We start from the raw sequence: 24,486 nt of genomic DNA on the forward strand, positions 1-24,486 counted from the left end.
ACCTCTCGTCGTGTGTGGCTACATAAAGTCCTCTTCTACTACTGAGTCGTCTTTGGTCACGTGCTATTCAACACCACTCTACTTATGGGATATGACCCAACATAGGTATAGTACTCCAGTACTTAAAACTTCAGCTGAAAATAAAATCGATTGAAAAATATGAGAACCCCTGATGCGCTTGTACACTCTGTAAGACAATGCGTTTCATGGATGATGGAAGAGAGAGTCTGGCCTATGATGGGAGTTGGGCAAGAAATATATCAGGTTCCTCAAGGACAACGTCGGGATTTTCAGGCAACTCGAAAGATAAATTCCATCAAATCAGGACGGGATCACCTTTATCCAGCGCTGTCAAGTTATATTAGATATATAGCAAGTTCTTCGCATGATTACTTGTCTTAGACTGTAGGACTGAGAAGGAAATGGAATTTGCAATTCAATGAAGTCACAACAATCAATAGACAAAAAGTTCTATCCCCCCCATGGCTTGTGTTTAATAATCACCTTGACGACAACAATAATCTTGATGAACGAGCGGAAAACAACATCCCTTCCTAGTGAGTACCGTTCTTCTGCTCCTTGGGATGTTCGTACAAGTCCGTCGCACTCCAAGTCTCACTCCAGGTATTGTATGAATCCGGGGGTACTGGCTGGTACTTGGGAGTCTTTTCAGGCTGATAAGCCTGGTTGAACGAGACACCTCGATCAGCTGGAATAACCCCTTCAATAACCTTGCCATCCTCGGGCAAAAACTCCGGTTTCTTCATCGCACTTTCAACCCAACTTTGATTGAAGGGCGTCCTAAAGGTCGTCAGGACGTGGAGATGCCAGATCTTCCACTGGCCATCTTCCTTGATAAAGTCCACCGCATAGCGGCCCCAGGACCAGTTGGGATAGATTTTCCCTTCAATGGGAAAGGTCTCATGACCTGGAGAAATCCAGACCCCTTTTGCAGTACTCCCATCTGCCGCAATTTCGATGACAGGCGTAGTGATGGCATGTTCAATCAATAGGCCCTTGGTGGAAGGTGGAAACGGATTTCCCACAACGTAAGATTTGTAGATAGTCTCGCGTGTTGTCCAAGCGCCCCAGTCCTCGGCTTCGAAAACGATGTCCTCTCGCTTGGACCACAACTCGTGAAACTCTCGATCATGCCGACCGGCCGAGTGAAGAAAGGCCCTTTGCCCCATGATTTTTTCAATTTCGTGAATTGCTTCCAAACGTTCAATGCGTTGGAGTAGAAGGTGGTGGTCCGAAGCGGGACTGCTCATGATGATATCGCTTCGTAGTCAGATACAGAGGAAATTGTCTTTGGATACTTACAGGCTTAGCAAACCGAGCTACGTTTTATAGACATTCAGTACTTGGGATCTAAGTGAGAATCTCAGGTAGATTCAGCCGTATACCTCCACATTCCGAGTTATTCATTCGTAGATATTCGCAAGCTCTTTCTCTCAACCTGAATTCGGTGACATGTCTTCTCCGCGAGATCAAGTGGGAGGCATAATCGGCAGGAAGCTCTCAGTCGGCTCCACTATAGTCAATTAGGCTATACTAAGTAGAACATGAGGATTTCACAATTCTCTGCGGGTGGTTCTAGGAGCCTAGTCGCGGCTGGAAGGTATGAGCATGGCACAGCGGGTCATTCAGCTTCAACGACGACCGGAGCTATGGCCTCCTTGAGCTGACATGATGAGTATGGAATGTTTGCTAGTACAATATAGAGGTAGACAAATGATAGCTATGTTTTACACCCAGACATGAGACCTCACCCATTGAGTACGGGCCCAACTATCTGAAATCTCTACGGGATATACTTTGAAACATTTACAACGCTGTCTTCTTGGATTTACAATGTTACAGGCTGGCAGCTAACCTGTAAAGCAATCATGGCAGAGATAAGCAGCGAGAAGCCAAGTCCCGAATAAAATTTGATGCATCAACCAGTCGAGTTGGATTGAGTGTATCTGTGAGCGATACTTCGCCCATGTCTTGGATCAGGATTTGGATCAGCATCTGCGACTGCTGAAACAAATCACACGATGGTGAGCAAATCGGGGCCAGGGAGACCACTCCGGCATGTAGCTGGAGGGAGTGAATTTTAATGGATGTACAATGTGGAAGCCGGGTACGCGGTGCCCACCTGGCAGAAAAATGGCAATTCACGACGAAGGGAATCTAGTTAGATTCTAGATACCGGATTGGGGTGGGGACCCCCGCCTTTTCCCCAGAACCCACTCACTAGGCGCCAAACCCAAATCGGTTGCTAACCCACGCGTCCCGAATCTCTCAGCAGTCCTTATCGACGAAATGCTGGGTTCCAACTGGCAAGTATGTCTCCTGAAGACATGCAGAATACAATATACTGGTGACTATGGCACTCGCACAAATACCTCTCTCTTTCCTATTAATACTCCCCTCTCCTTGCCCTAGTCGGGGCACTTATTGTCATCACATCTTCGAGCAACACCTCCGACTTCAATCGGTATCAAGGCCACTTCAGACAAGTTGATCTTATAGTAAGAGAGTGACTAACATCATATATTAGCACAATTCATCTCTCTTGCGATGACTGAGGGTCCGCAGAACGCCGGTATCGGTGCCGTTGAGAATGGCTTGCATACTGCTCACCAACTCGACGATGATGATGGAGCCAAGCACGACAGTATCTCAGTGAAGCATATTGAGGTTACAAGCCAAGACAGTTACGGAGACAAATTACGCGTGGAGCATATCCATGGGCGAAGGTTATATCTGGCCTTCCTTGGCTGGCTAATGACCGAGTTCATGGGCTCAATGGTGAGTGTTTGCATCATACCAAGTCTTGCCAGTGACCATGTCGAATTCATTTCGCTCAGTAACTAATATTTCTCTGGCTAGGGAGGCAATATGTTGGCCCCGGCCATACCAGTGATAGCGTCCAACTTCAACGCTTTTGGCCAGCTCGGGTGGATAAGTGGGGCCTTCTATATGACACAATGCGGGTCTATGCTTTTGTTCGGACAGTGTTCTGAGCTTTTCGATGCAAAGTATGTCCTGATAGTGGCTATACTCTTCAACATGCTTGGCTCCGCTATCTCTGGAGGAGCTAGTGACGTTACATCACTGATAGTTGGTCGTGCGGTGGCTGGAATCGGCTCTGCTGGGTGCTATATCGCCGTTCAGGCCCTTGTCGCATATCTTGTCGATCTCAAATATCGCGCCCTCATTTTTGGACTCTTTGGACTCCAAAATGTCATTGCCGTCACTGCTGGCCCCATCTCAGCTGGTGCCTTCTCGGACTCGGGCTTGTGGCGTATGTGCTTTCTTATCGTTCTCCCGCTTGGCACAGTCGCTATCATTCTCAACCTTATTGTTATGCCATCTGTCCCCCCACTTCCACTCACTGAGGAAATGGAACAAAGACTACAGAAGCAAATCGGCGGGTTTCCCAGCTGCACACGATTCGTGAAGGAAAGAGAATGGGCCAAGCGAGTCTTGTTAGCTGACTGGCTGGGTTTCATCCTTGCTACTGGCAGTCTGGTGTGTTTCGTCTTGGCGATGCAGTGGGGAGGCTCCGAGTATGCATGGTCCAGCTCGCATGTCATTGGCGTCTTTGTCGGATTTGTTGCCATTGGAGCTGCTTTCTTCTTTGTGCAGTCTGTCGTTGCCTGGCCGCTCATTCCACTACGAGTTCTACGTAACCGGACAGTGGTGGGTAGCTGCGTTATGGCGCTGTCACAATTCATGTGCAATCTTTTTGCTGCTACCTTCCTTTCCGTCATATACGAGGCTGGGTATGGTTACAGCTCTCTCCGTGCTGGCCTTCATGTTATACCCTACTTCACAGTCATTATCGGGGCACAGCTTGCCGAGGGTGTTGTTCTGGCCTGGACAAAAAGGTACTGGTACTGGGGCTGGACAAGCCCCATGATTATCGCTGTGGGTGGTGGCCTCTTATACACCATCAACTCAAGCACCAGCACTGCCCGGCTTATCGGGTACCAGGTCATCTACGGGCTGGGTATTGGCCTTACACAGGGCATTCCTATTGTCGCGGTTCAAGCTGATAGCAAGGAGCGAGATATAGCACAAGCCCTGGCGACCCTTGCGTTCACTCAGTTATTTGGAGGAACATGTGGACCGGTGATCGGGAGCGCAGTTCTCGACGAGCATTTAAGGGCCAACTTGAAGGAGAGAGACGTACCTGCCAGCACGATTGCCGAAGTTATCTCGTCAGTCAACATAATCAAGACGCTCTAACCGGCAGCTTTGCGCGAGAGTGTTATTGAGGCCTATTTGTTGGCCCTTAACCAAGTCTTTATCATTGCTGTGCCTCTAGCGGGAATTGTTTGCATTGCGGGTCTTTGTATCAGGAACAAGATATTAAGAAAGGAGAGCGACGGAGCCCATTGAGGTCCTATGGTATATTTACGGAGATTTCTTGAGGTTCATGGTCAAGAAAGTTGTCAGTCGGGTTGTGGTTCTAACTAGGGCTTACACATTTCGACAGACGCAGAAGAACGGGAACGTATGAGCTAGTGGTATCAGATTCAGGACTTGGAACGTGTATTTACCACATTTTCTCTAGTGTTTTTTTTTTTCATTCTGTGAAACTTTTACCTGTGAAAGTTGTTGGTCTTCTGGATTAATTCAAGTACCATCACCCTGCTCGCATTTTTCTTTCCTGTCCTATCCATTAAGCTTGATGTGAAAGCCGCCAAATATACCTCCTACTACTTCCGGAATGTTGGGCTCCACATTAGTTCCTGCATCAGTAGTTTTATTTTCACGTTCCTCTTGTTGTGCAGTGAAATGTAGTCTATATAGCGGTATCCAATTATAGAGATTATAGGATCAAAATTGAGTGTCACGGGTTGCTCAACCCCAGGAGCAGTCTAACATGAAATGTAGAGGTACTTAAATTAACATTTTAAGCATATAATTAGCTAATCGATAAGATATTTGCCTAATAAAAGACAATCCCTACGAGGACTGAAACTTAGGAGATACAACCTGAGTGACCCATGACGATAATGCCCATCTGTGCATTGTGGCTATTTTGTGTTCAATTCGCTAAGAGTGCGACTTAGCGGCTATCTAAGATCTTTCAAAGTTCAATTTTGGCTTTGTTACTCTCCAACTTCTCGATCCTCACCCCATCGAATTCCTTTGCCTATTCTTGATCTCAGTATCCATGCTCGGATTTCAATACCCCAAAAGTATAATGGAATCCACATGATTAAAACAGCAGCACAGATACCGGCCAGCGTTCCAAATGAGTTCATATAACCAGTTGAATCAATCCAAGGGTTTGTGTAAAAGGACAAAAGAAAGCCAAATGCAGCTACGTGGGTTAGTTTTCTATAAACATGTCGATATTCTGAAAGGAATCATACCTTTGAAACTCAGCTGAGAAACTATCACTTCGCCAGCGATGGGTCTATACGCATCGACTGCATAAACGAGAACAATGTTGCTGACTTGAGTGATCACAAAGCCCACTGAGTTAAGTTAGTACCAGCCATAACTAGAAGTTGGATGTGCTCGAGTACTGACATAAGCCTAGACCAAGGATAGGAACCATCCAGTGCAATGAATACTGAATGCCCGATCCGTAAAGCATTAAGGCCAAAGGTGCCAATATCAGTGATATTGTGATTGTGGGCAGACGCATCTCTGGCTCACGAACGCCCGACTTTCGTTGGGTAAGCAAGTCGGCAATATTGTCTGACAGCCAGCCACCTCCAAAAATCCCAATGAGAGCTCCAATTAGAACTGCGACATAGCTAAGGCCGCACTCCCAGGTCGAGAATCCGTACAACTCAGTGAAGGCTGTGGCGTAATTGGAACTGATCGCAACGAATGAGCCGATACAAACTGACATGCTGAGAGTCCCAAAAAGAACGGATGGAATTATCAAGAGAGGAACTGGTCGCCAGAATAGAGTGAAAAGTGACTCTGTTGTGTACTTGGGGTTGAAGATGCGAAGCTGTTCAATATACGTCTTCTTTGGAGGGACTCGGAACTCTATATGAGAACTTTCGATGTCCCTAGACTTGGTCCCCAGCTCGGTATCATCAGAAACCATCGGCAAATTTCTTTGATAGGCTGTCTCAGGCATAGTGAAGAATACCACGAGGACTAACAGCCAGATAATTCCCGAGGCAAGGAAATATATAACACGCCAACTCTGATGTATAGTGATCAAGCCAGATAGGATGATCCCACCGGCAATACCACATGAGAGAGCCGCCGAATAAAAGCTGCTCAATATTAATCTATATCCCAAAGAAAGCGCCACAAAAAGAGACCTACCTCATGACCAAGCCACGCTCATGAAGGAAGAACGTATCTGCAATAGTCAACGGGGCAACGCATTCAGCAGACCCCCCGGCAAATCCAAGGATAAGCCGGGCAGCCAAGGCACTTGGATAGTCTGTAGCTAGGCCAGCCCAGAGTGAACACCCGCCATAAAGTAGGAAGGAAAATATGTAGACTGGACGACGGCCATATTTGATGATCAGCGGCATATAGAAAAGGTTGGACATGCCTTGTACAAATGCCGTGCCACTGAAGAGATATGATGCCTTTGCCAAAGCGGCTGACCAGCCAGGGTTGGTTGGCAGGACTCCAAAGAGATCGTGCACAATTCCCGCCATGTCAGCGCTGGGACCAGCGGCCAGAAACTGCGCCATGAATATTGCGGCACAGGATATGATGGCAATGTATACTCGAAAACCTCTCGACCTGGCAGCATTTGAAAATTAGCATAAAACACTTGAAATGAGAATAGTTCACTTTTATTACCAATTCAGGGGATCATTGGGGTCATTTGACGGGGTTGGCACAAGTATTAAATCGTTGGTTGTAGGATGCCGAAGTCTAACGGACCCCAAAGTGCTCACATGTTTAGCTTTCAGCTCGTTGTCGCCCAAGCTTCTGTTCCGCTCGATGGAGCCAACACTCTCAATCTCGACATCATTCATGATGGATGGAATTGTTAGAGAATTATCTTGCGGGTACGTTCGGGGCTTGATCACTCGTTAAATATGAAGGGGCTTTTGGGGGGGGGGGGATTAGTAACAGTGGTTGTCTCCACCCTATCGCTCTGGGGGAGCGCGGGGGCGCGTGGAGGTGGCGCTGTATGATTCACGAAGAAAGCGACCACAAATTGCGGGGTGCATCATAGCCGATTGATTCGCCATTCCATATGTTCATGGCCAGCAACGTAGACGTAATCTATCGCTAAAGATTTATGGCTTCGGCCCCTTCAGGTGGCGATTGGAGGAAGTTGTCCACATCCCGAATTGGCTGCGCTAGTTGGTTCTTGGAGAACAGCAAATCTGTAGTTCAATTATGTACACTATAAATATGTACCTTAAATGGGGGTACGACCATGGCATAGGTTCAATCTCTCTGATCTCATTTTACTACCTATTTATTTTGGTGCCAATTTAGAACAAGTCTCTCCTGAAAAGCTCACCGTCACAATGTCAATCTCCCTCCAACAATTCCTGCGATACATAAAAGCCTTCAATGCAAAAGACTACCATGTGCAACACCAATTCTATGACCCCGAAGTCCGGCTTGTCATTCCTGATCCTGCAATCGGTACTCTTCATGGCTCGAAAGGAATTATGAAACATTACTCCGTCGTGCACGGGTCTGCCAAGGAAACCGTTGTCCCGATGTTTGTCATGATAGACGGAGCGCGTGTATTGTTCAGTATGGAAACATACTTCCTCTATCTGGAGCCTACCGAAAATGCTGTACACGGATATAAAGTACGGGCAGGTGACGTGATCCGAGTCAAAGTCTGGGCCCTTTATGATATGAAGGATGGAAAAATGCTGCAAATCACTTGCAATGGTCTGAGTGATGAGATGCTTGGACAGGTTGATGTGGAAGCTTTGATAGAGGAGAGCCTGAGTCGAGCGGATGAGAATGTGAGGGCAGAATGGAATTCATTGTCTACGAAACTTTGACTTTGCAGTTATAACATCAATCATTCTTCTGGGCTCATCATATGACGTTCCAAATATGACAATCTTGAAATTATTCAATTACTTCGAATTCTACGGCAGCATACTGCTGCTACGTCCTTATATGACATCAAACTGTGCTAGTCCTAAACGGAATTGAATTGAGGTATAAGATCTTATGAAGTGAGCTTAGAAGATATTCGGTTCATGCCGATACATGGTGTAAGCTCGACATGTTGAACGTCTTCAAAAATATCACTGTACACAGTGACAAGCTTCATATTGGCGAATGAAGTTGACAGGACAATGATACATAGATTTGTATAAAAGGAATATCTTTTCGTTGTACAGCATGGTTAATTTAGCTAGTCCGACTGTTAGGGGAGCAATATTATCTTCCTACCCGTAAACTACCCGTCAAGGACCATCTCGTCTTGTCAAAGGAATCGCATGAGCTTCTATCCTGTTATGAAATTTCAACAATAAATTCATGTGTGAAGCGGGCAGACCGTCACTGACTCACTCCGGGACTAGCAACATGCTACCCGAGGTGGGCGCCATCTTCCCGGTTTTTTGGTGTTCTGGTAGACCTGTAGTAATCAACCTTTGTGGGGGGAAAATACAAAAGAGAAAAGGCTAAGCTACTTAGTTATTTTTCTCCCTCAAATTATCAATCCAAATCCGCACATCAGCCGTCTTATCATCCCCTACTATCTGCTACCTATCCAACATAATCACGTTCAAACGATCAAGTGCTCACAGGATCATGGCCCCTTTCACACATAACGACTTCCTTGAATATGTCAAGTCATTCAACGCCAAAGATTTTGACAAACAATACTCCTTCTACCACGATGATATCACACTCGACATTCCCGACCCACAAACGGGAATTCTGCGTGGCAAGGCTGGCATCCGCAATCACTATTTGCCATTGTTTGACGTTGCTGACGAATACATCGTTCCGATGGTCATAATGGTGGACGGTGAACGGGTGTTCTACATAATGGAGAGCTCCTTCCGGTATAACAAGAGACTGGATGAAGGTGGTGTTTTTGGCTTTAAGGTGGATGATGGCGATGTTATTAAGATTCGAGTGTGGGCCTACTATGAGATCCGAGAGGGCAAGTTCCAGAGCATCGTGTGCAACTTGTTCCAGAAATGGTTTCTCGGAAAAGTTGATATGAAAGAGGCGATTCGCGAAAGCCAGAGTCGGGCCACTGAAGGTCTTCGCCACGTGCATATCTGTGATTGAATATAGGGTGGTGGGAAATACTGATAGAGTGATGAGGTTATAGAGTGATTTTCTGAAGTTATTATGCAAACGAGTTTGTCCCTTGCGCTTCGTAGAAATTCACATTATATAATGGACGAAACATGTGATTCCACTTACCAGTTCATCTACGTGTGCTATGGTTCAAGACTGTTCATTGGGTAGCCCCAGTAGAAACGCTAGAGCGTATAGAAATACCCGATGGCCACTTTAGATCCCTTCCGATGAGGGCCACTAGATCCCAGATTACGTATTTCCAATGTGCAGCGAAATATACGAGGTCAAGAGTCCACTCACTTCATGATCAACACTGAGCCAATCTTGTTAACGCCTCTATATACACACGTCTTCGAGCAAGCTCATATTAGCCGTGCAGGTCACAGATTATTATCTGTTCGATACTTCATTCATGCTAAGTATTATCGGCACACAACCATGGCTCCTTCAGTAAACTCGGGCGACAGACTTGCTGGCCTAGAATCCTTCCTTCGAAGCCACCAGATTCCTTACTATACCCCGTCCCATCCGGCTTTTCTGTCCTTTCGTGCTACCTACATCAGATCGTTTGAATCCGTGGTCCCGCTGTGCATCGTACGGCCGAGTAGTGCTGATGAGGTCGCTATCATTATTAAGCATGTCATTGTCAACGAAATTCCCTTCACCATTCGTGCTGGTGGGCACGACCTTTTCGGAAGATGCTTCGTCACAGCGTCCCTAGCCGTGGACCTCCAGGATCTCAAGTCGGTCGAAATCAGTGATGACCGGCGGTCGGCAAAAATTGGTGGTGGTGTACTGGCGGGGCGAGTTGCAGAGGAATTGGGACTCATGGGATTAATGACAGCAATGGGGTCAGTCCCATCGGTTGGATATGTAGGTTGGGCAACTCATGGAGGGTATGGATAATTTGCCTCAAACTACGGACTTGGGGTCGACCAGATTCTGGGTGCTAGGGTGGTAAACAGTGCGGGCGATCTTGTTGAAGCAGATGAGGGTATGCTGGAAGTGATTCGCGGGGCTGGAGGAACTATTGGAGTTGTGGTAGAGATGACAATCGCGGTGTTTCCATTGAAAGAGGTAAGTAAGCACCCATCCACGGGCCTTGTTAGCAGTAGAGAGTGGCCATAGAGTGGAATGAGATTCATGAAACGAGATGCCAATGCTGAATAGTGCTGATATTGTATAGGTATTAGGTGGCATTGTTGCATTTTCATCCGTCGACATGGCAAGTACTGTCAGAAGGTTCACAGTGGCCTATCAAGCGATGATGAAAGATGGCATTGATCGTGCTCTCGGTATTCAACAAAGCATAGTGAATACTCCAGGCGGCAAGGTTTTCGCTGTCGGGTTCATGTGGAGCTCAGATAATATGGCCCTTGGTCGAGAGTATCTCGAGAGAATAACGTCTTTCGGAGAGGTCATCAACAACACAGTCAAAGGTCGTTCGGCTTTTGACTGGATGACTGAATCATCCAGTCTTGTTCCCGAGTCTGCTTACGGTACCATCATGACTCTAAGCCTGAGATCAATCACGGAGGAAGTAATCGAAGTTATCTCTCACCATGTGTCCAAAATGCCCCAGGATCCTGCAACTCTTATATCGATCCATCAATTACGGAATGGGCCAGCACTCTCTCCAGCGGCCTTACCATCAGTATTTGTTGCTAAGGAGCCACACTATATGGTTGAGCTGATTGCAACCTCAAGCACGTATGAAGCTGCAGAACCTGCCCGGAATTGGGCCGCAGGGTGCCGTGATGCATTGCGAAAACCGTTGCCGGTCAATTTGCTGGACTCTACCTATATCTCACTGACGTCGCCCACGGAAGCTGATCCGAGGAAGATTTTTGGATGGAAGTGGAAGCGACTCTTAATGCTCAAGGCCCGGTATGACCCAAAGAATGTGTTTTCAAATGCGATGCCACAGTTCACTATTTCACTGCTTGATGGGGTGCAGCAGTTATGAGTTTAGAATGAAGCTGGCTCAGTTCTGTCACAAATCGAGATTGACGAAAGAAATCCAAGGAGACCGATGATTGCTTGTGCCTAGGTTCCCTCCTCGATAGTCAGTAAAGCATGATTCAATGAATTTAAACCCTTGGAGAGTACATCAAGAGGTCTGTACGAGTACGATTAGCTATGGGAAAAAGTGGGCACTTAATATCTCTTAAGTAGGGGCTATGAAATGGATGAGACAGTTGATATGTGTACTATCTACCTGTGCGTTATGTGGCTTTCTGAGAAGCATAACTAACTAGCAAGTGAGAAGAGGCTAGGAGACGGGTGTATGGCCTTCTAACGTAAACTAGAAGCGTTGTAACAGTAATAAAGGAGAAGGAAAATGTGTTTCAAAACAAGCTATCTGCAGCATGCTTACCAGCCAGTCGACCCATGGTATAGCTGAACCCTTCAATAGCGCCAGCGAATGCAAAAGGGTATGTTCCACCATAGATAGAATTTGCGTCACGGCCAGTTGCGTAGAGTCCTGGAATCGGGCATTGATCTGAATTTAAAGCCTGCCCATGTTCATTGATAGCGATACCACCAGAGCTGCCATAGCTTCCAAGGCAAAACTTTGCTGCAAAGAATGGGCCTTTACTACCTATCTCACGAAGATATTTGGGGTCCTTGAAGAATTCGCTATCAATGCCAATATGACAGAATTCATCGTAGGCCGCGACTGTCTCAGCGAGTTTCTTTTCGGGTACCATAAGTTGTACGGCCAATTCCTCGAGACTCTCGGCCTGGAAAAGATTTTTATATCCAGAATCGATCGCTGAAGAGACATGATCACGCAGAGGGCCCAATTTTCCAGGTGGCTGGTACAGGGCAAATAGCTGGTAATCTATACCCAGAGTTCGGAGCTCGTGGTCTATAGTTTCGGTCGTGATCATATAGGCGTAGCTACCTGGCTGTCGACGCACAGCATTGGCTGCATCTGCTGGATTTTTAACTATGGCTTCATCCACAAATCGAGCACCAAGTTGGTTGACCAAAAGCCCTGGTTGGCGAAATGTGCTCAACTCGACTGCAGTGCCACCAGGGCCCCCGTACGGGTCAGGAAGGTAGAGATATGTTTCCAGCATAGTCGGAGACTGAGCAGCACCGGCTTCCCAGGCCATCAAGAGCCCGTCACCTTGATGCTGCGGATGAGTGAACATCTTGAAGGTGAAGAGATCTACCCCTTGGCGCAGCCCGGTCAACTTTTCGATCAGCTCGGGAGAACCTTGGTATTCACCAGTAGCAATCACTGTGCGAGCTGCATGGAGATTATGAATGCCGCCCTCAAGGTCCATCACCTCACAGCCGATGATACATTCGTTTTCCGTGAGAAGACGAGTGGCTTTGGTTTGTAATTGAAAATCGACATGAAGGTCTCGCGCTTTCGCTTCGAGTACGTCTGCAATGACAGGGTTTTCTGGATCATTTCTGACATGAAATACGACCTCTGCACCCGTGTAGTAGGCAAGCACACGATCGAAACGTATGCCCATCTGGTTGAACCACTCGATTGTTGCGCCCGAGTTGCGAATAAAGGCCGATACAATGCGGCCGTCGGTACGCCAGCGAGAATGCTCCATGAGCATGCGATAGGCGCAGGCCTGGGAAACTCCAACGTGCATTTCGGCCTGCATCCAGCTCTCCACGGCACACATTCCCAGACTGCCGGGGTTAATTCGATTCGGGCCTCCAATAAAATTGGTCTTTTCCACAACAACAACCTTTGCGCCGGCCTGGGCCGCACCAAGAGCGGCGGCAAGTCCAGCTCCTCCAGCTCCGATAACCAGCACGTCGATCATGGATTTAGTCATATTGTAGAGATGATCAGGAAATGAATTCTCACTTGGCTATATGAGAAATGAACATGTAGCGTGGTGAGTGAGTTTCGAGATGTTGACTATACTCAGATTTTTCTGTTGAATTAAAGTAGAGCCCTTTTGTAGATATCAAGACCAAAAATTGATATGGCCAGTATTTCCTCCACTACTACTGTACTTCAGGTCAGGATGTGTGCAAATTAGGCAAGTGGGTCTTTCTGGAGAAGCGGATCCTTGAACCTGCCGGAGTGGGCGCCAAATTGCCGAGTCTTTTGCATCCAGATTGACTATGACCGGATAACCTGCGCGGATGATCTATCTTTGCCAGCTTCATTCCAGTTGATTTGCCTTTTTTTTTGTGGGCTCGCTAGCAGTGTCGCTGTAGTTGCCCATGTTTTCCAAGGATACACGTTTTATTATTATTATTTTTTTCAATCTATAGACGAATTAACTACAGTAGATTTCTAGATGGCTAGTAGGCAAATGGAGCCAGCGATGTCAGATTACCAGAATGTGTCGTTGAGAACTTGAGAACTTGAGAACGGCAAACCGACTCCAGTGAGGCGGGGCGCTATTACACTTTCTTAACCTCAGGCGTTCCGGCTTTTATGTGGTTGAGCAAGTGCCTTTTCCTTCCCGAGGTGGTCCCTCTTTCTTCCTATCCTCCCTGACTACGCTCTCAAATCCCAGCCAGACAGACCCCGTTGAGGCCATGGACTCCACTGCCCCGAAGCAGCTCTGCAGTAGCCACCCTTTCATGTGTGCAGTGTGTAACAAGAGCTATGCCCGCATCGATCACCTTGCAAGGCATTCTCGACAACGTACGCCAATTCGCCTCCATTGAGACCCTAACTGACCATACTAACTAAACGGTTTGAAGATACCCAAGAAAGACCCTTTCGGTGTAGTGAATGTGGAAAGTGCTTTGGACGAGCGTAAGAACACATCCAACCAGACTTCATAGGCCACCCAGTGATTTCTGACCCGCGATTTCTCCGACCATCAGTGATCTTCTCAAGCGTCACGCTAGACTACATACCCCCGAGGCTGCTGCCAAAAGACGCGAGAAGGAGGCTACCAAAGGGAAGACCCGTGTTTCACAAGCATGTGCCAATTGTGCTGCTGCCAAGATCAAATGCACACAGGAGAAGCCCTGTAAAAGATGTGACGCACAGGGACTGGTCTGTGAACTGGCGTTTCAGACATATGCAAATCACAATGTCTCTCCTACCGTCTCTACTACTAGCACACCAAGTTCCCTGTCGGGCTCCCACCCAGTCTCTCCTCATACCCCTTCCGCTGGAGAAACTGCTGCTGCACGGGGCGAGAATGCTCCCGCTCTGGATGTGACAGAGGGCTGCCTTCAAGAGAATCAAGCAAGCGTGGGGTCCTCTGGATTGCTACGTTGGGCAGTCCAGGAACAGCTCCCGCTCGAACACGTGGACTTTAGTCAGGCGAATCAAGCCACTATTGCGGATGATCGTAATCCGATACCGCTAGATGTCTTGCGTGAATTTCCGCAACATACTGAAATAAACGATACCGATCGCACAATGGCCGAGCGTGATAGTAACTATCACCATTATTACCCTGAAAGATCATCCATTCGATTCGAGCCATTCAGCCCGACTAACCCGAGCGGCTTCAATATTGGCCCCCAACCAGCCGTGACATTCCAGAGCTTCCAGCTCGATGGCCAAGGGACTGAACCATTTTGGGGGTACCATACAGCTCTTGTAGCTGACTCCCATCCACCTCCACTTGTTCAGGCTGAAGTACCTCAACCCCAAATTGGGGTGAGTAATGACGGGCCTATTGGGCAATACGAAGATGTGCAAGAGCCCACAGCGCTGGTCACAGTTGAAGACGATGAGAATACGCATCTTTCAATCAACCAGCACAATACACAAAGCAACGCTATTGAACAGGATCTTTCTCAAGATGGCCAAAATTTAAAGCCATCGCAACGCCTTCTGCCAGCCTCGCGCGATCGCATAATCGGTCTCCTGGCCAGTGTATGCAGCCGCGAAAAGTTTCAAGAAATTGTGATCTCGCTGTACTCTGTTGAAATTCTTAATGAATTGTTGGAAAATTTCATAGAATCTGCCGGACGATCAATAGATTCGTGGACCCATCTGGCCTCGTTGGATTTTCACACCATTCAGCCAGAGCTACTAACCATGCTAGTTGCGAGCGGAGCCATCATGTCTTCCAAAAGAGATATCCAGAATCTCGGTTATGTCATGGAAGAAGCCTGCCGCTTGGCAATATTGAAGAAAGTTAGACACGGTTTCCTCGAGCTTGAACACACTCGAAAGGATTCCGTATCAGCCCAATCCACACTCGAGCAATCATCAGTGGGAGTGGGGGCGCAGAATTCTGACTGGTATAACCTTGCTGTACAAAACCTGCAATTTCTACAAGCATATGCATTGCAGCTTAATGCTGGAATGTGGAGTGGATATCATAATAAAATCAAAAACAGCGAGGCAGAAGTCCTTTCCTTGATCACAGTAAGTTGTCGTCATGCCCGACCCTACTGTATATAAGCTCTTCTATATAGTCCTGTTATACTAATTACATCTTCTTCGCCGTCTTCAGACTCTCCGCCGCCTAGGCCTTCTGCGCCTTCATAAAGTGCCCCCTCGTTGTGAACCTTCATTTCGAGATTCTCCCGATACGCTAAATCGCAAATGGCTATCTTGGATTGAGCACGAATCCTTGAAAAGGCTGGTTTACCATATACATCTTCACAGCTCTCGGGTCTCTATTTCTCTTCAAACACCACCTCTCATATCATATGCTGAATTAGCCTTGGAATTCCCTGTTCCAGTCGATATATGGCTGGCTCCCACAGCCGACGCCTGGAGGGACCTTTTCACTATCTATTCGCGCGAGGTTAACGATAGTTGCCCTAAATTTGGAAGTTGCATCTTCGACATGAGAGAAATCATGTCATACTCCGCGCATGTGGACTTTGACTTTGTTCTACATGTTATTCTCTGCAGTTACTGGGCTCTTATTTGGGACTACCGCCAATTCATCACAGTTGCAAATACCTCCTCTTGGTCGGAGGAGCGGATAGATTCCAGTGCAAAATCTCCATCTCTACTCTCCGAGCAGAGAATTGAATCTCTACTCGAGAGTTTTCAAAGCACCCTTGCAGAAAAGCATGTCTCTCTGCTTACGGAGACTCGGATGCTATATCAACTTCTAAACGCGAATCTACATGCACCTTTCCAGTGCTTTCAACTCCTTGCCGGTATGCACGGTGGAAACGAGGCCCGGCGCGCGTATCCGCTTGTGAAGCGCTGGTATGGTACCAGACGGTCGCGCCAGTCCATCTGGCATGCCGGGCAGCTACTCCGGGCTACCACTGCTGTGGCCCCGATGACAGCGACAGTATCATCGACTACGCAGTCTTCGTCCTCGAGCTCAATCTCCCCTCCCAGCTTTCGACCACAAGACTATGACCTACGGGAAACTGGAGGTCGTGTTGCCGGGACTGGCAAATTACGCGGATTCGAGGTCATTGCTGTGTATAATGCCTGGTTAGTGCTATGGGCATACGGCCTCATGGCCCGGGCAAGGCAGCAAGAATGTCAGCAGATTAACAGTGTCATATCCCACATCTCATTTGGGTCATCGATGAACCCATCCCCAGCCGCTGTGACTCCCGATATTTGGCATCAGTGCGAGCATAATGACCAGTCTACTACGCGTGCAGATGACAAATGGATCTACCTCGATGGCGATGCCTTGGTAAATAAGGACCGACGCGATGAATTTACGATTAAAAACAGGGGGTGGCCAGTTATTCAGTCTGACCTTCCGTCCTGGGTACAAAATAAGCCAAAACGCACCTCAGAACTAGAAGCATCGAGAAGAACTGCACAGCCTGGGGGCTGTACGGAGACGATACCTTCAAACATGCTAAACAGTCCGCTCATGAACGACCGAGCAACTAACAAACAGGCAGACAAGAATGAAGTCAGTCTTGGGAGATCAGAAAGCTTGACTGGAGTACCTCTACATGAAGCTAGTCGTGTGGTGCAAGTTGTCATTGAGCTTATCAAGACACTCGCTACCATGCCAAAGAGGGAAGATGAGAGGTCTGAGAGGGAGTCACGGAGTGAAATGCCCTTCCTGGCTGAGAGCCTGACACGTTTGATGGAGCATTTAGGTAGAGCAACGGATGAGATCAATGTTTGATTGTTGAATTTAGAAAAACATCAATCCTCAGCCAAATTTAGACCATTTGACTTTATTTTCTTTGTTATTCATCCATTATCCAATATCGATAGACCTCTAGTTTCATAGTTTACAGTGTTACATTGAATTTTTAGCTTTTAAGGCTACGAATCGATAAGATGCTAACTGGCAGATGGTTGTTCGCTAGGTGTTTCCTGAGTGGGAGTTTCCGTTTGATAACCTCCGACCTCTCATAGTGAAGTCTCTCGCCCAATAGTTAAATTGATTCTTTTCCGTATTTTGTTTAGTCCCCTAAGTTTAGTTGACAGGATAAATGGCACGCCAGTTTGGTTCAATTTGCGAGGCTAAAACATGAAGCACTATCTTTCAGTTCTAATGGATGTAGATCCATTGAAATCTATCCTAGTAGGGCCAGAATAATCTTCAACATTGTGTCAAGAGCAGTATGAGGTCTAAAGATGCCCCTCAAATTCAAAATCATCGATATCGCCTTAAGGTAGAATCGCTCCATTTATTTAGTTCTTTGGACCGGCACTCTTGCCCAAGGAATGCGACCAAAGTAAGAGGAATATGCCATAGAGAAATTCATCCCTTTAGCAGTACGTAGCCCTTTGTCGATGATGCCTGAGGGTTGCTCTGCGGCCGGCCCGTCAGTGGGGCCTGATTCCTCAGGCCAGTAAACGAGGATTTCTTGCGACGTTAAAGTCAGACAGCCAGCCCCTTGTGTATGTAAAGAAAGCTAGATTAGATCTATCCACTACAGGGCCGCTCGAAATCAGCTTCACCTTTTCTTTCTTTTCAAAAGTTATCTGAACTTTATCTTGCATAGCATTATGCCTGTTCTGGTTATCCTGCGCCTGGCCAGCTTTTCGATGGTAATCCAGAACAAATGTAATTAAACCCTCGAAAATAGCCATTGTAATGTTCTATATGGACGATCCCTATCTCCTCTCAACCAAATCCACTATACGATCACCAAATTGTTCATTTGAATAACTTTCCTGGACCGATTGCCCAAGCTTTGCCAATAGTTTCCGCAGTGCCGCGCGATCCTCATCGTCACATTCTGGTGACGGTCTCCACCCATTCTCAAGGTTTGTGAGTTGTTTGGGATCCTCACCTTCCATATAAGGCGAAGGACCATATCCATCATAGCAGCACATGTACCGATTGTAATACAGCCCGATCTTGATATCCTTCTCCTGCTCAAATGGAATATTCGGGTACCAATTACTACGCCCGATTCGAAAGTGTCGCAGTTTTGGCAGTTTCTCTGCAAATAGATCGAAAATATGGTGCCATCGCTTTTCGAACGAACCATACAAAGAGGTATCGCCCTCGCGGTGCACCAAGGTGTCCCTGGGTAGAGCACATGCGTCCACATTCTCTTCCATCATACAAAAGTCGTAGAGGACGGCGCAGTCATCGAAGTAGATTTCCTCGAGGGTGTCGCCATGCTTCATAATCCAGTCGATTTGGCCATCATGGAAGAAACAAAAGTTTCCTAGTGACAGCGTCTTCAGGCGTGGAAAGAACAGATCGGAGAGATCCAGGTGAGGGTAAAAGGCGAATATTCACGCGAGCAGAGCGAGAGATGTTGGAGAGAGGGCGCAGCGGGACTCAGCCACGTGCTGGGCAACTCCTTGAAAAACTTGCGGATTTCCGGATACTGATATGTTTAGAAAAAGCATCTCGATGGAGGATAGGGTGGGTTATACCTCGAGATCATGCTCAGGAGCGGCGTCATTTGTCTCACTGGTAATGCTTAGGCGAAGGGACAGTAGGCCCGACACGACCTTTCCTATTTTCGCAAGTGTTTTCGGATCTTTGGGGTTATCCGCTTGCAGGTTCCGAATACCAAGATCTTGAATTGGGTGCCGTATGGATTCGAGAAGAGAGAAGAACTTATGCATTGCGTGGAAGCGAAATTGAGGCGTCTGGGGGAAGTCCATATAATGGTAATAATCATGATCCCTGCTGTCTGAAGTAAACCCCTTATCGAAGCACAGAACGGCGGCGTTTAGCTGAAGCAATTCTTTCACTTGCGGAAAAAGATTGTCCCAGCCTTGGGGCCATTTTTGCTCTTCTTCTTCATCATCGTAATTCTATGCGCATTAGTTGTTGCTTGCAGGTGGATTAAGATGATCGTACAAGACTCTCGTCCACGGTGTCTATGTAGATCTTTCGCGGAATCCGACGTAGATTGGGATTGTTCAAAATCTCTTGTAACCCCTTTTGGCTTGTCTCGCCGGGCTGTAGGAGCACGGTCCGGAAGAGCTGATCGGCGGCTAGCTGTGATATGAAACGGTGGGATTGGCGCAGCGACTTTAATGAGGACCGATCCGCATAAGAACATATACGAGCGAGCAGTTCGCCGGGCAAATTGAGAAAGTGTGACATCCAGGCGTCGCCACAGATAGAATTCGCAAATTGATGAGTCGAAAGGGGATACGTCTCGATTAGCCCTAGGCTCCCATAGTGGCGTCCAAACTTCTAATTCGGTAAAGCCTCAATGAGTCACATGACTGAAAAGTAGACTGTGGCAGGTGATTTGATTTAAGAAGAAATTACCTGCCTTGCTCTTATACCCTGTGTTTTGCCTTGAGAGACGATTTATATTTTCATTTGCCCTACTCATGAGTGAAAACGTGAACTTAAGGGCTATCACAAAAGAATCTACAAGCCGGGGCACCGGTTTTGTCGACTTACAATGGACCGCCTGGAAGCCGGTTCTGATACTTGAGTTGTACTTGTAGCAACGGTTTCTTTCAGAGACCCCCTTTTTGCTGGCTCACTCGCGCTCTATGATTCTTTGAATGGATCTATGCTAGAAGTAGAGACAATCTTATATATAATATTAGTGTCCTGCTACTGCCTACTGCCTCTAACGTTGGGATCATTCTAATCAGAATACTCACCTGCAGATGAGCTTCTTTAAACTTTTCCTTTTTATTGTCTCGGCATCGCCAAACGATTGTTGAACCAATCTCAGCTCGCTTTTTGGAATCTCTTGAATGTACTGAAATCGATGAATGTCAGTACAAATAGATGGACAATTCTGTTTGAAATCCTAGTGAAATCGGAGCTTTAACTGGTGCCAATACCAGTCACTTTACGCATCTTATCTACCATTAGCTAATGTTGTGGTAGAATAAAGAAGGTCAAGGTCCTAGATTAAGTAGTTTGATACTGACATTGTTCGACTACTTCATACGCTAGTCAATATCCTCCATCTCAACAAGCTCATTGATAGTGGTCTCCAAGTACGCTTTCTGCTCCATCAGAAACTTACGCATCCCTCGAACATTAAAGCACCGTTTGGCCTCTTCTCTTCTTCTCTCCTCCTTCAACTTGGCACGGAAGCGTTCTTCCAGAAGCTCTAGTCTGTACTCGGTATACCCGTGATATAGTTCAGACCAATTACTTATAGCTCGACAAGTCGTGAGAACACTCTCATCCCTAAACATATGGGACTTTGGTCTAAACGGAGTAATCATGGTGGTCCGCTCTCGACCTCCAAGAGCTTTCAGTGCTTGGTGCTCGATATATCGACCTTGGAGAATGATTGCAGTCCCCTGGGTAGCAGTTAGGCATATCTAGTTAAGCAATCCAGATATTTCTTGGGTAGGAACCTACCATCGTCGGCCCACGAATCTTCTTGATCTCCCCAGATGGCATTCTCATCGCGGTTTCTCCTCCAGTCATCCCCTCACAATCTGATATCATCGTCACGCACACGATGGGAAAGCTATCGTAGTGCCAGGCAAAAGCAGTTGGATCTTGGTCCTTAGATGTCTGCTTTTCATCGTCCTCAACTGAGATATTGATATTGCCAATCTCATAGTCAAAACACCAAGTAAGATCAATACCTGCAACCTGTGAAACGTAGGCAAGGAGCTCTGGAGAGGTCCACGCATCATAGGAGAACGGGGCACGACTGTGAGTATAATATCAGTTTAACACTTCGTGCATTTATGCCAAGTGGTAGAAACTCACGCCCGGCCCATGCCCCTTATCATGTTCTTAGTGAAAGAGGAGGTGTATTGACAGTCTCGAAGAACGGGTTCACTGAAGACTTCCGCTCGGATCTGCTTTATTGCTTCGGTAGTGAAGAGAGGAAAGGGCTCGGATGCGGCAATTGATGATATCCCATGCCCTTCCAGGCCAATCTCCTTCATAGTATAAACTTTGTCGGGGTGTTGAAAGCATAGGTGCTTTTGGGGGTCAAATGATTCCTTGTGAGCGATACGGGCGCTATCAATCAATGATTGCGGTATTTTGGTGGTTGGGCGTGTGGCTTTCCTTGTGGTAGGACCAACTGGAGTGGGTGGTGTTGGAGGGTTGATGAGGACAGCAGAGGTCATATTGATCAATTTCAGAGGCAAAAGAACTACCTAAGGATAATTTGGAATGGGTCTTTGGTATGCTCGAATGAAGCCTGAACTCATGTTCAAGGGAGTTTATTTATATTTGAGTCCTCAATTATTTACTCCTGTTAGCCAACATTACGCTCACGATAAGGTCGAGCTTGTCGAATCGGGTGACAGTACGATGTGAATAGGACCCCCAGCTTTCTATCAGCCACATCCGGACTACTCTTCCATATGTAGAGTTCAAAAGCGAAATCATCACAGTCTCAATAATTTGATGATGCTTTTATTCCCTTACTCGCTTTAGCGAAAAGATGCGCTGACTAGCTCTGGCCGTCTTCGCTTTCCCTTTTGAGCGACAGAATCCGTCGGGTCGGCGTTGCACTACCGATCCCCATGCTATCAAGCCAGTAATTACCATTCTGTTTTGGCTCAGAATCCGTTCATGCCCACTAGTCTTACTACCTATCTCTCCTCTTTGGGCAATGCATATAATGGAAGCCCCTCTTCTAGCCAGTAGGTAGAGGAAAAAGGATCCTTCTCATTGACTCGGTTTGTATTCCAGAAGCCAAGTAGCTATGTTCAGAGGCTTGTAATACCCTATGACACTTGCATATTATAGGTAGAGCTTTAAGGCTTAGCGACGTACTAAAGAGGAGATGGAGTCCTCTACCTTAAGAAGACCTGATATTTCAAAAAATGCCGAAAAAGAGACTTGAGTGTGGGAACGTTCATAAGTGAAACTGAAACTATCGAACCATCATAATAATTTGTTAGTGAATTAAGTAGATTATTATCTACTCATTCAAGTTTATGTCGTGTGAAATGATTACCATAGCAGTGAATTTTACTTCGTAGTTCTGAAGTGGACGTTCTTAAGTAGTTCTTCCGCAATATATTTCTAGCTTGGGTGAATGATATATACCAAAATGGGAGGTCTGAGATAATAATTTAACAAAACAGGCATAAGGATAGGTAATAAAGGAACAAGAAATGCACAAAAATTAACCTTTCAACATACAAAACATACAGACATTATGAGAATTTGCTGATTTGAGAACTGATCTCAGCAACCTTCACCCGCACGAGTGGTCAACGAACTTAGTTTGCGATCAACCTTCCGAGCAGGCGCGATAAGCCCCATTCTGCAGTCCGACACCGCCTTCGAGACCCTCGCCGTTGAAGCTTGGAGACGACCTTGGAACACGACTACCTCGATTTACTCCTGACTCTACACGTCTCGGGCTATCGCAGGGACATTTGCGAATTTTATCTCACCTGAACCTGCATTCTCTGCCAAGACAACTCTCGAAGACCTCCACTGAGAGACAACCACCCCGAACGGGAATTTTCGTCCGTTTCGCGACTGCAGCTGAGCGCTTGCAGAAGCTGGCAAGATGCCGAAATATAAGTCCTCTCTGCCTCTATATGACTCTGGTCTAACTGCTGACATCCTGTGAACTCTTCTGTAGGTTCCTTTCAAGCCCCAACTCTCACAGTTTCTCGTGTGCATGACTCGCGATTTCGACCCGAACGCGGCTTTGCGATAAAGCACCATTGATATCGACGACCACCAAGCCAAACCCCAGATTTACGACCGGCCAGCTGACATTTGGACACTATTATAGGTGACTACTGTGATGTGTACCTCACGCACGACTCCATGAGCGTGCGCAAGGCGCACAACTCCGGCCGCAACCACCTCCGCAACGTGGTGGAATACTATCAGCGTATGTCGCCCGGATTGAACACCCCAAGTCTCAACCAGAGCAGGGTGAACACCGCTGACAACACAACCAGAGATCGGCCAAGAGAAGGCCCAATCAGTCATTGACTCCATTACCTCCTCCTACGCCGCAGAGGGCAAGGCCGTCCCCAATCCCGCAATGGTCCCTCCCGGCGCATTCCCGCCTCCATTCGGCTTCCCAGGTGGTGCGCACCTCCCCAATATCCACACTACAAACACCAAAGACTAACAATTCCCGTCCGCCTAGGACATCCAGGCCAAGTCCCCCCTCCACCTTTCGGTATCCCACCCCCCGGAGCCCCAGGCGCCCCAGGAATGCCGCCTCGTACGTACCCAGAAGGACCACCCCAGGACCAACATCCACACCCACCTCTACCTGCATATCCCTATCCCATGTCACCACCAGCTAACCCCCCATACCTCTGGACAGTCCTCCCCGGTGGCCGTGGCATGCCCTTCCCACCATTCCCGCCGAACGCCTCCGGTACCCCGCCCCAAGGCGGTTTCCCTCCGCCACTCCCTAACATGCCCAACATGCCCCCCGGCGCGGGCAACCTGCCTCCACCCCCGCCAGGTGGATTCCCGAATTTCTCTATCCCCCCGCCCGGTGCTGCAGGTGGGTTCCCCCAATCAATGCCTCTACAGCACGGTGCGTCGGACTCGTCTATTCCTAGTGGACCGCGAGGCTCGGATGCCTATCCACCACCTCCCGGCGGAGGACCTCCTCCTGGCCGGGGAGATCGGTGGTGATTTATTCTAAGGTGTTATGCTGTTCTCCTTTCTTTTTTCATTTCCTTTTTATCGGTTCAATACCTGGTCTCAGTCATGATCACGTTGTGTTTTCGGGAAGATGCTGTGACGCTCCTTGCCAGCCGGGGGTTTAGAGATATTTGCGGAAAAGCAAAATACTCCTTTCTCAGCTTGCAGGGGGTCTTTCTGCGCTGGTTCTGTATAATAGCGTCTTCTGATTTTCCTCGATCTCAAGTCCGGATCTTGAGATGGCTGCTTAGACGATGGTTCTCTAGTAGCTCTCTGGGTCTATGGACAGAATGCTTAAACGAATAAAACACGGCGTTCGGGCCATAATTCATTGTTATCCTCACCA

General features: G+C 47.4%; 11 protein-coding genes across 11 annotated transcripts; 6 read left to right on the plus strand and 5 right to left on the minus strand.

Moving 5' to 3' along the window:
• Nucleotides 1-554: 554 nt before the first annotated feature.
• On the minus strand, nucleotides 555-1,271 carry N7496_002482 (nuclear transport factor 2 family protein; the record flags this gene model as incomplete). The annotated part of the gene is made up of 1 exon (XM_056695413.1): nucleotides 555-1,271. The coding sequence occupies one exon, from the start codon at nucleotides 1,269-1,271 to the stop codon at nucleotides 555-557; it is 717 nt and encodes a 238-aa protein (XP_056557625.1).
• Nucleotides 1,272-2,568: 1,297 nt separating this feature from the next.
• N7496_002483 (uncharacterized protein) lies at nucleotides 2,569-4,242 on the plus strand (the record flags this gene model as incomplete). Its single annotated transcript, XM_056695414.1, has 2 exons — nucleotides 2,569-2,799; nucleotides 2,881-4,242. The coding sequence occupies 2 exons, from the start codon at nucleotides 2,569-2,571 to the stop codon at nucleotides 4,240-4,242; spliced, it is 1,593 nt and encodes a 530-aa protein (XP_056557626.1).
• An 869-nt stretch (nucleotides 4,243-5,111) lies between these two features.
• N7496_002484 (uncharacterized protein) lies at nucleotides 5,112-6,968 on the minus strand (the record flags this gene model as incomplete). Its single annotated transcript, XM_056695415.1, has 5 exons — nucleotides 5,112-5,326; nucleotides 5,379-5,483; nucleotides 5,539-6,245; nucleotides 6,298-6,729; nucleotides 6,790-6,968. 5 exons carry the CDS (start codon nucleotides 6,966-6,968, stop codon nucleotides 5,112-5,114), a joined length of 1,638 nt encoding a protein of 545 aa, XP_056557627.1.
• A 504-nt stretch (nucleotides 6,969-7,472) lies between these two features.
• Nucleotides 7,473-7,967, plus strand: N7496_002485 (nuclear transport factor 2 family protein; the record flags this gene model as incomplete). Its single annotated transcript, XM_056695416.1, has 1 exon — nucleotides 7,473-7,967. One exon carries the CDS (start codon nucleotides 7,473-7,475, stop codon nucleotides 7,965-7,967), a length of 495 nt encoding a protein of 164 aa, XP_056557628.1.
• Nucleotides 7,968-8,730: 763 nt separating this feature from the next.
• On the plus strand, nucleotides 8,731-9,219 carry N7496_002486 (nuclear transport factor 2 family protein; the record flags this gene model as incomplete). Its single annotated transcript, XM_056695417.1, has 1 exon — nucleotides 8,731-9,219. One exon carries the CDS (start codon nucleotides 8,731-8,733, stop codon nucleotides 9,217-9,219), a length of 489 nt encoding a protein of 162 aa, XP_056557629.1.
• A 453-nt stretch (nucleotides 9,220-9,672) lies between these two features.
• N7496_002487 (FAD-binding oxidoreductase) lies at nucleotides 9,673-11,200 on the plus strand (the record flags this gene model as incomplete). The annotated part of the gene is made up of 3 exons (XM_056695418.1): nucleotides 9,673-10,130; nucleotides 10,200-10,315; nucleotides 10,428-11,200. The coding sequence occupies 3 exons, from the start codon at nucleotides 9,673-9,675 to the stop codon at nucleotides 11,198-11,200; spliced, it is 1,347 nt and encodes a 448-aa protein (XP_056557630.1).
• A 382-nt stretch (nucleotides 11,201-11,582) lies between these two features.
• N7496_002488 (FAD-dependent oxidoreductase) lies at nucleotides 11,583-13,046 on the minus strand (the record flags this gene model as incomplete). The annotated part of the gene is made up of 1 exon (XM_056695419.1): nucleotides 11,583-13,046. One exon carries the CDS (start codon nucleotides 13,044-13,046, stop codon nucleotides 11,583-11,585), a length of 1,464 nt encoding a protein of 487 aa, XP_056557631.1.
• Nucleotides 13,047-13,764: 718 nt separating this feature from the next.
• Nucleotides 13,765-17,264, plus strand: N7496_002489 (uncharacterized protein; the record flags this gene model as incomplete). The annotated part of the gene is made up of 4 exons (XM_056695420.1): nucleotides 13,765-13,873; nucleotides 13,933-13,987; nucleotides 14,059-15,565; nucleotides 15,654-17,264. The coding sequence occupies 4 exons, from the start codon at nucleotides 13,765-13,767 to the stop codon at nucleotides 17,262-17,264; spliced, it is 3,282 nt and encodes a 1,093-aa protein (XP_056557632.1).
• A 941-nt stretch (nucleotides 17,265-18,205) lies between these two features.
• On the minus strand, nucleotides 18,206-18,727 carry N7496_002490 (uncharacterized protein; the record flags this gene model as incomplete). Its single annotated transcript, XM_056695421.1, has 1 exon — nucleotides 18,206-18,727. One exon carries the CDS (start codon nucleotides 18,725-18,727, stop codon nucleotides 18,206-18,208), a length of 522 nt encoding a protein of 173 aa, XP_056557633.1.
• Nucleotides 18,728-20,479: 1,752 nt separating this feature from the next.
• Nucleotides 20,480-21,628, minus strand: N7496_002491 (uncharacterized protein; the record flags this gene model as incomplete). The annotated part of the gene is made up of 3 exons (XM_056695422.1): nucleotides 20,480-20,839; nucleotides 20,901-21,201; nucleotides 21,261-21,628. 3 exons carry the CDS (start codon nucleotides 21,626-21,628, stop codon nucleotides 20,480-20,482), a joined length of 1,029 nt encoding a protein of 342 aa, XP_056557634.1.
• A 1,669-nt stretch (nucleotides 21,629-23,297) lies between these two features.
• On the plus strand, nucleotides 23,298-24,141 carry N7496_002492 (putative U1 snRNP complex component Yhc1; the record flags this gene model as incomplete). The annotated part of the gene is made up of 5 exons (XM_056695423.1): nucleotides 23,298-23,364; nucleotides 23,435-23,566; nucleotides 23,629-23,706; nucleotides 23,812-23,997; nucleotides 24,056-24,141. The coding sequence occupies 5 exons, from the start codon at nucleotides 23,298-23,300 to the stop codon at nucleotides 24,139-24,141; spliced, it is 549 nt and encodes a 182-aa protein (XP_056557635.1).
• Nucleotides 24,142-24,486: the final 345 nt, after the last annotated feature.

Source organism: Penicillium cataractarum (assembly GCF_028827025.1).
Source record: "Penicillium cataractarum strain IBT 29864 chromosome Unknown utg000002l, whole genome shotgun sequence".
Taxonomy (NCBI): Eukaryota; Fungi; Ascomycota; class Eurotiomycetes; order Eurotiales; family Aspergillaceae; genus Penicillium; species Penicillium cataractarum.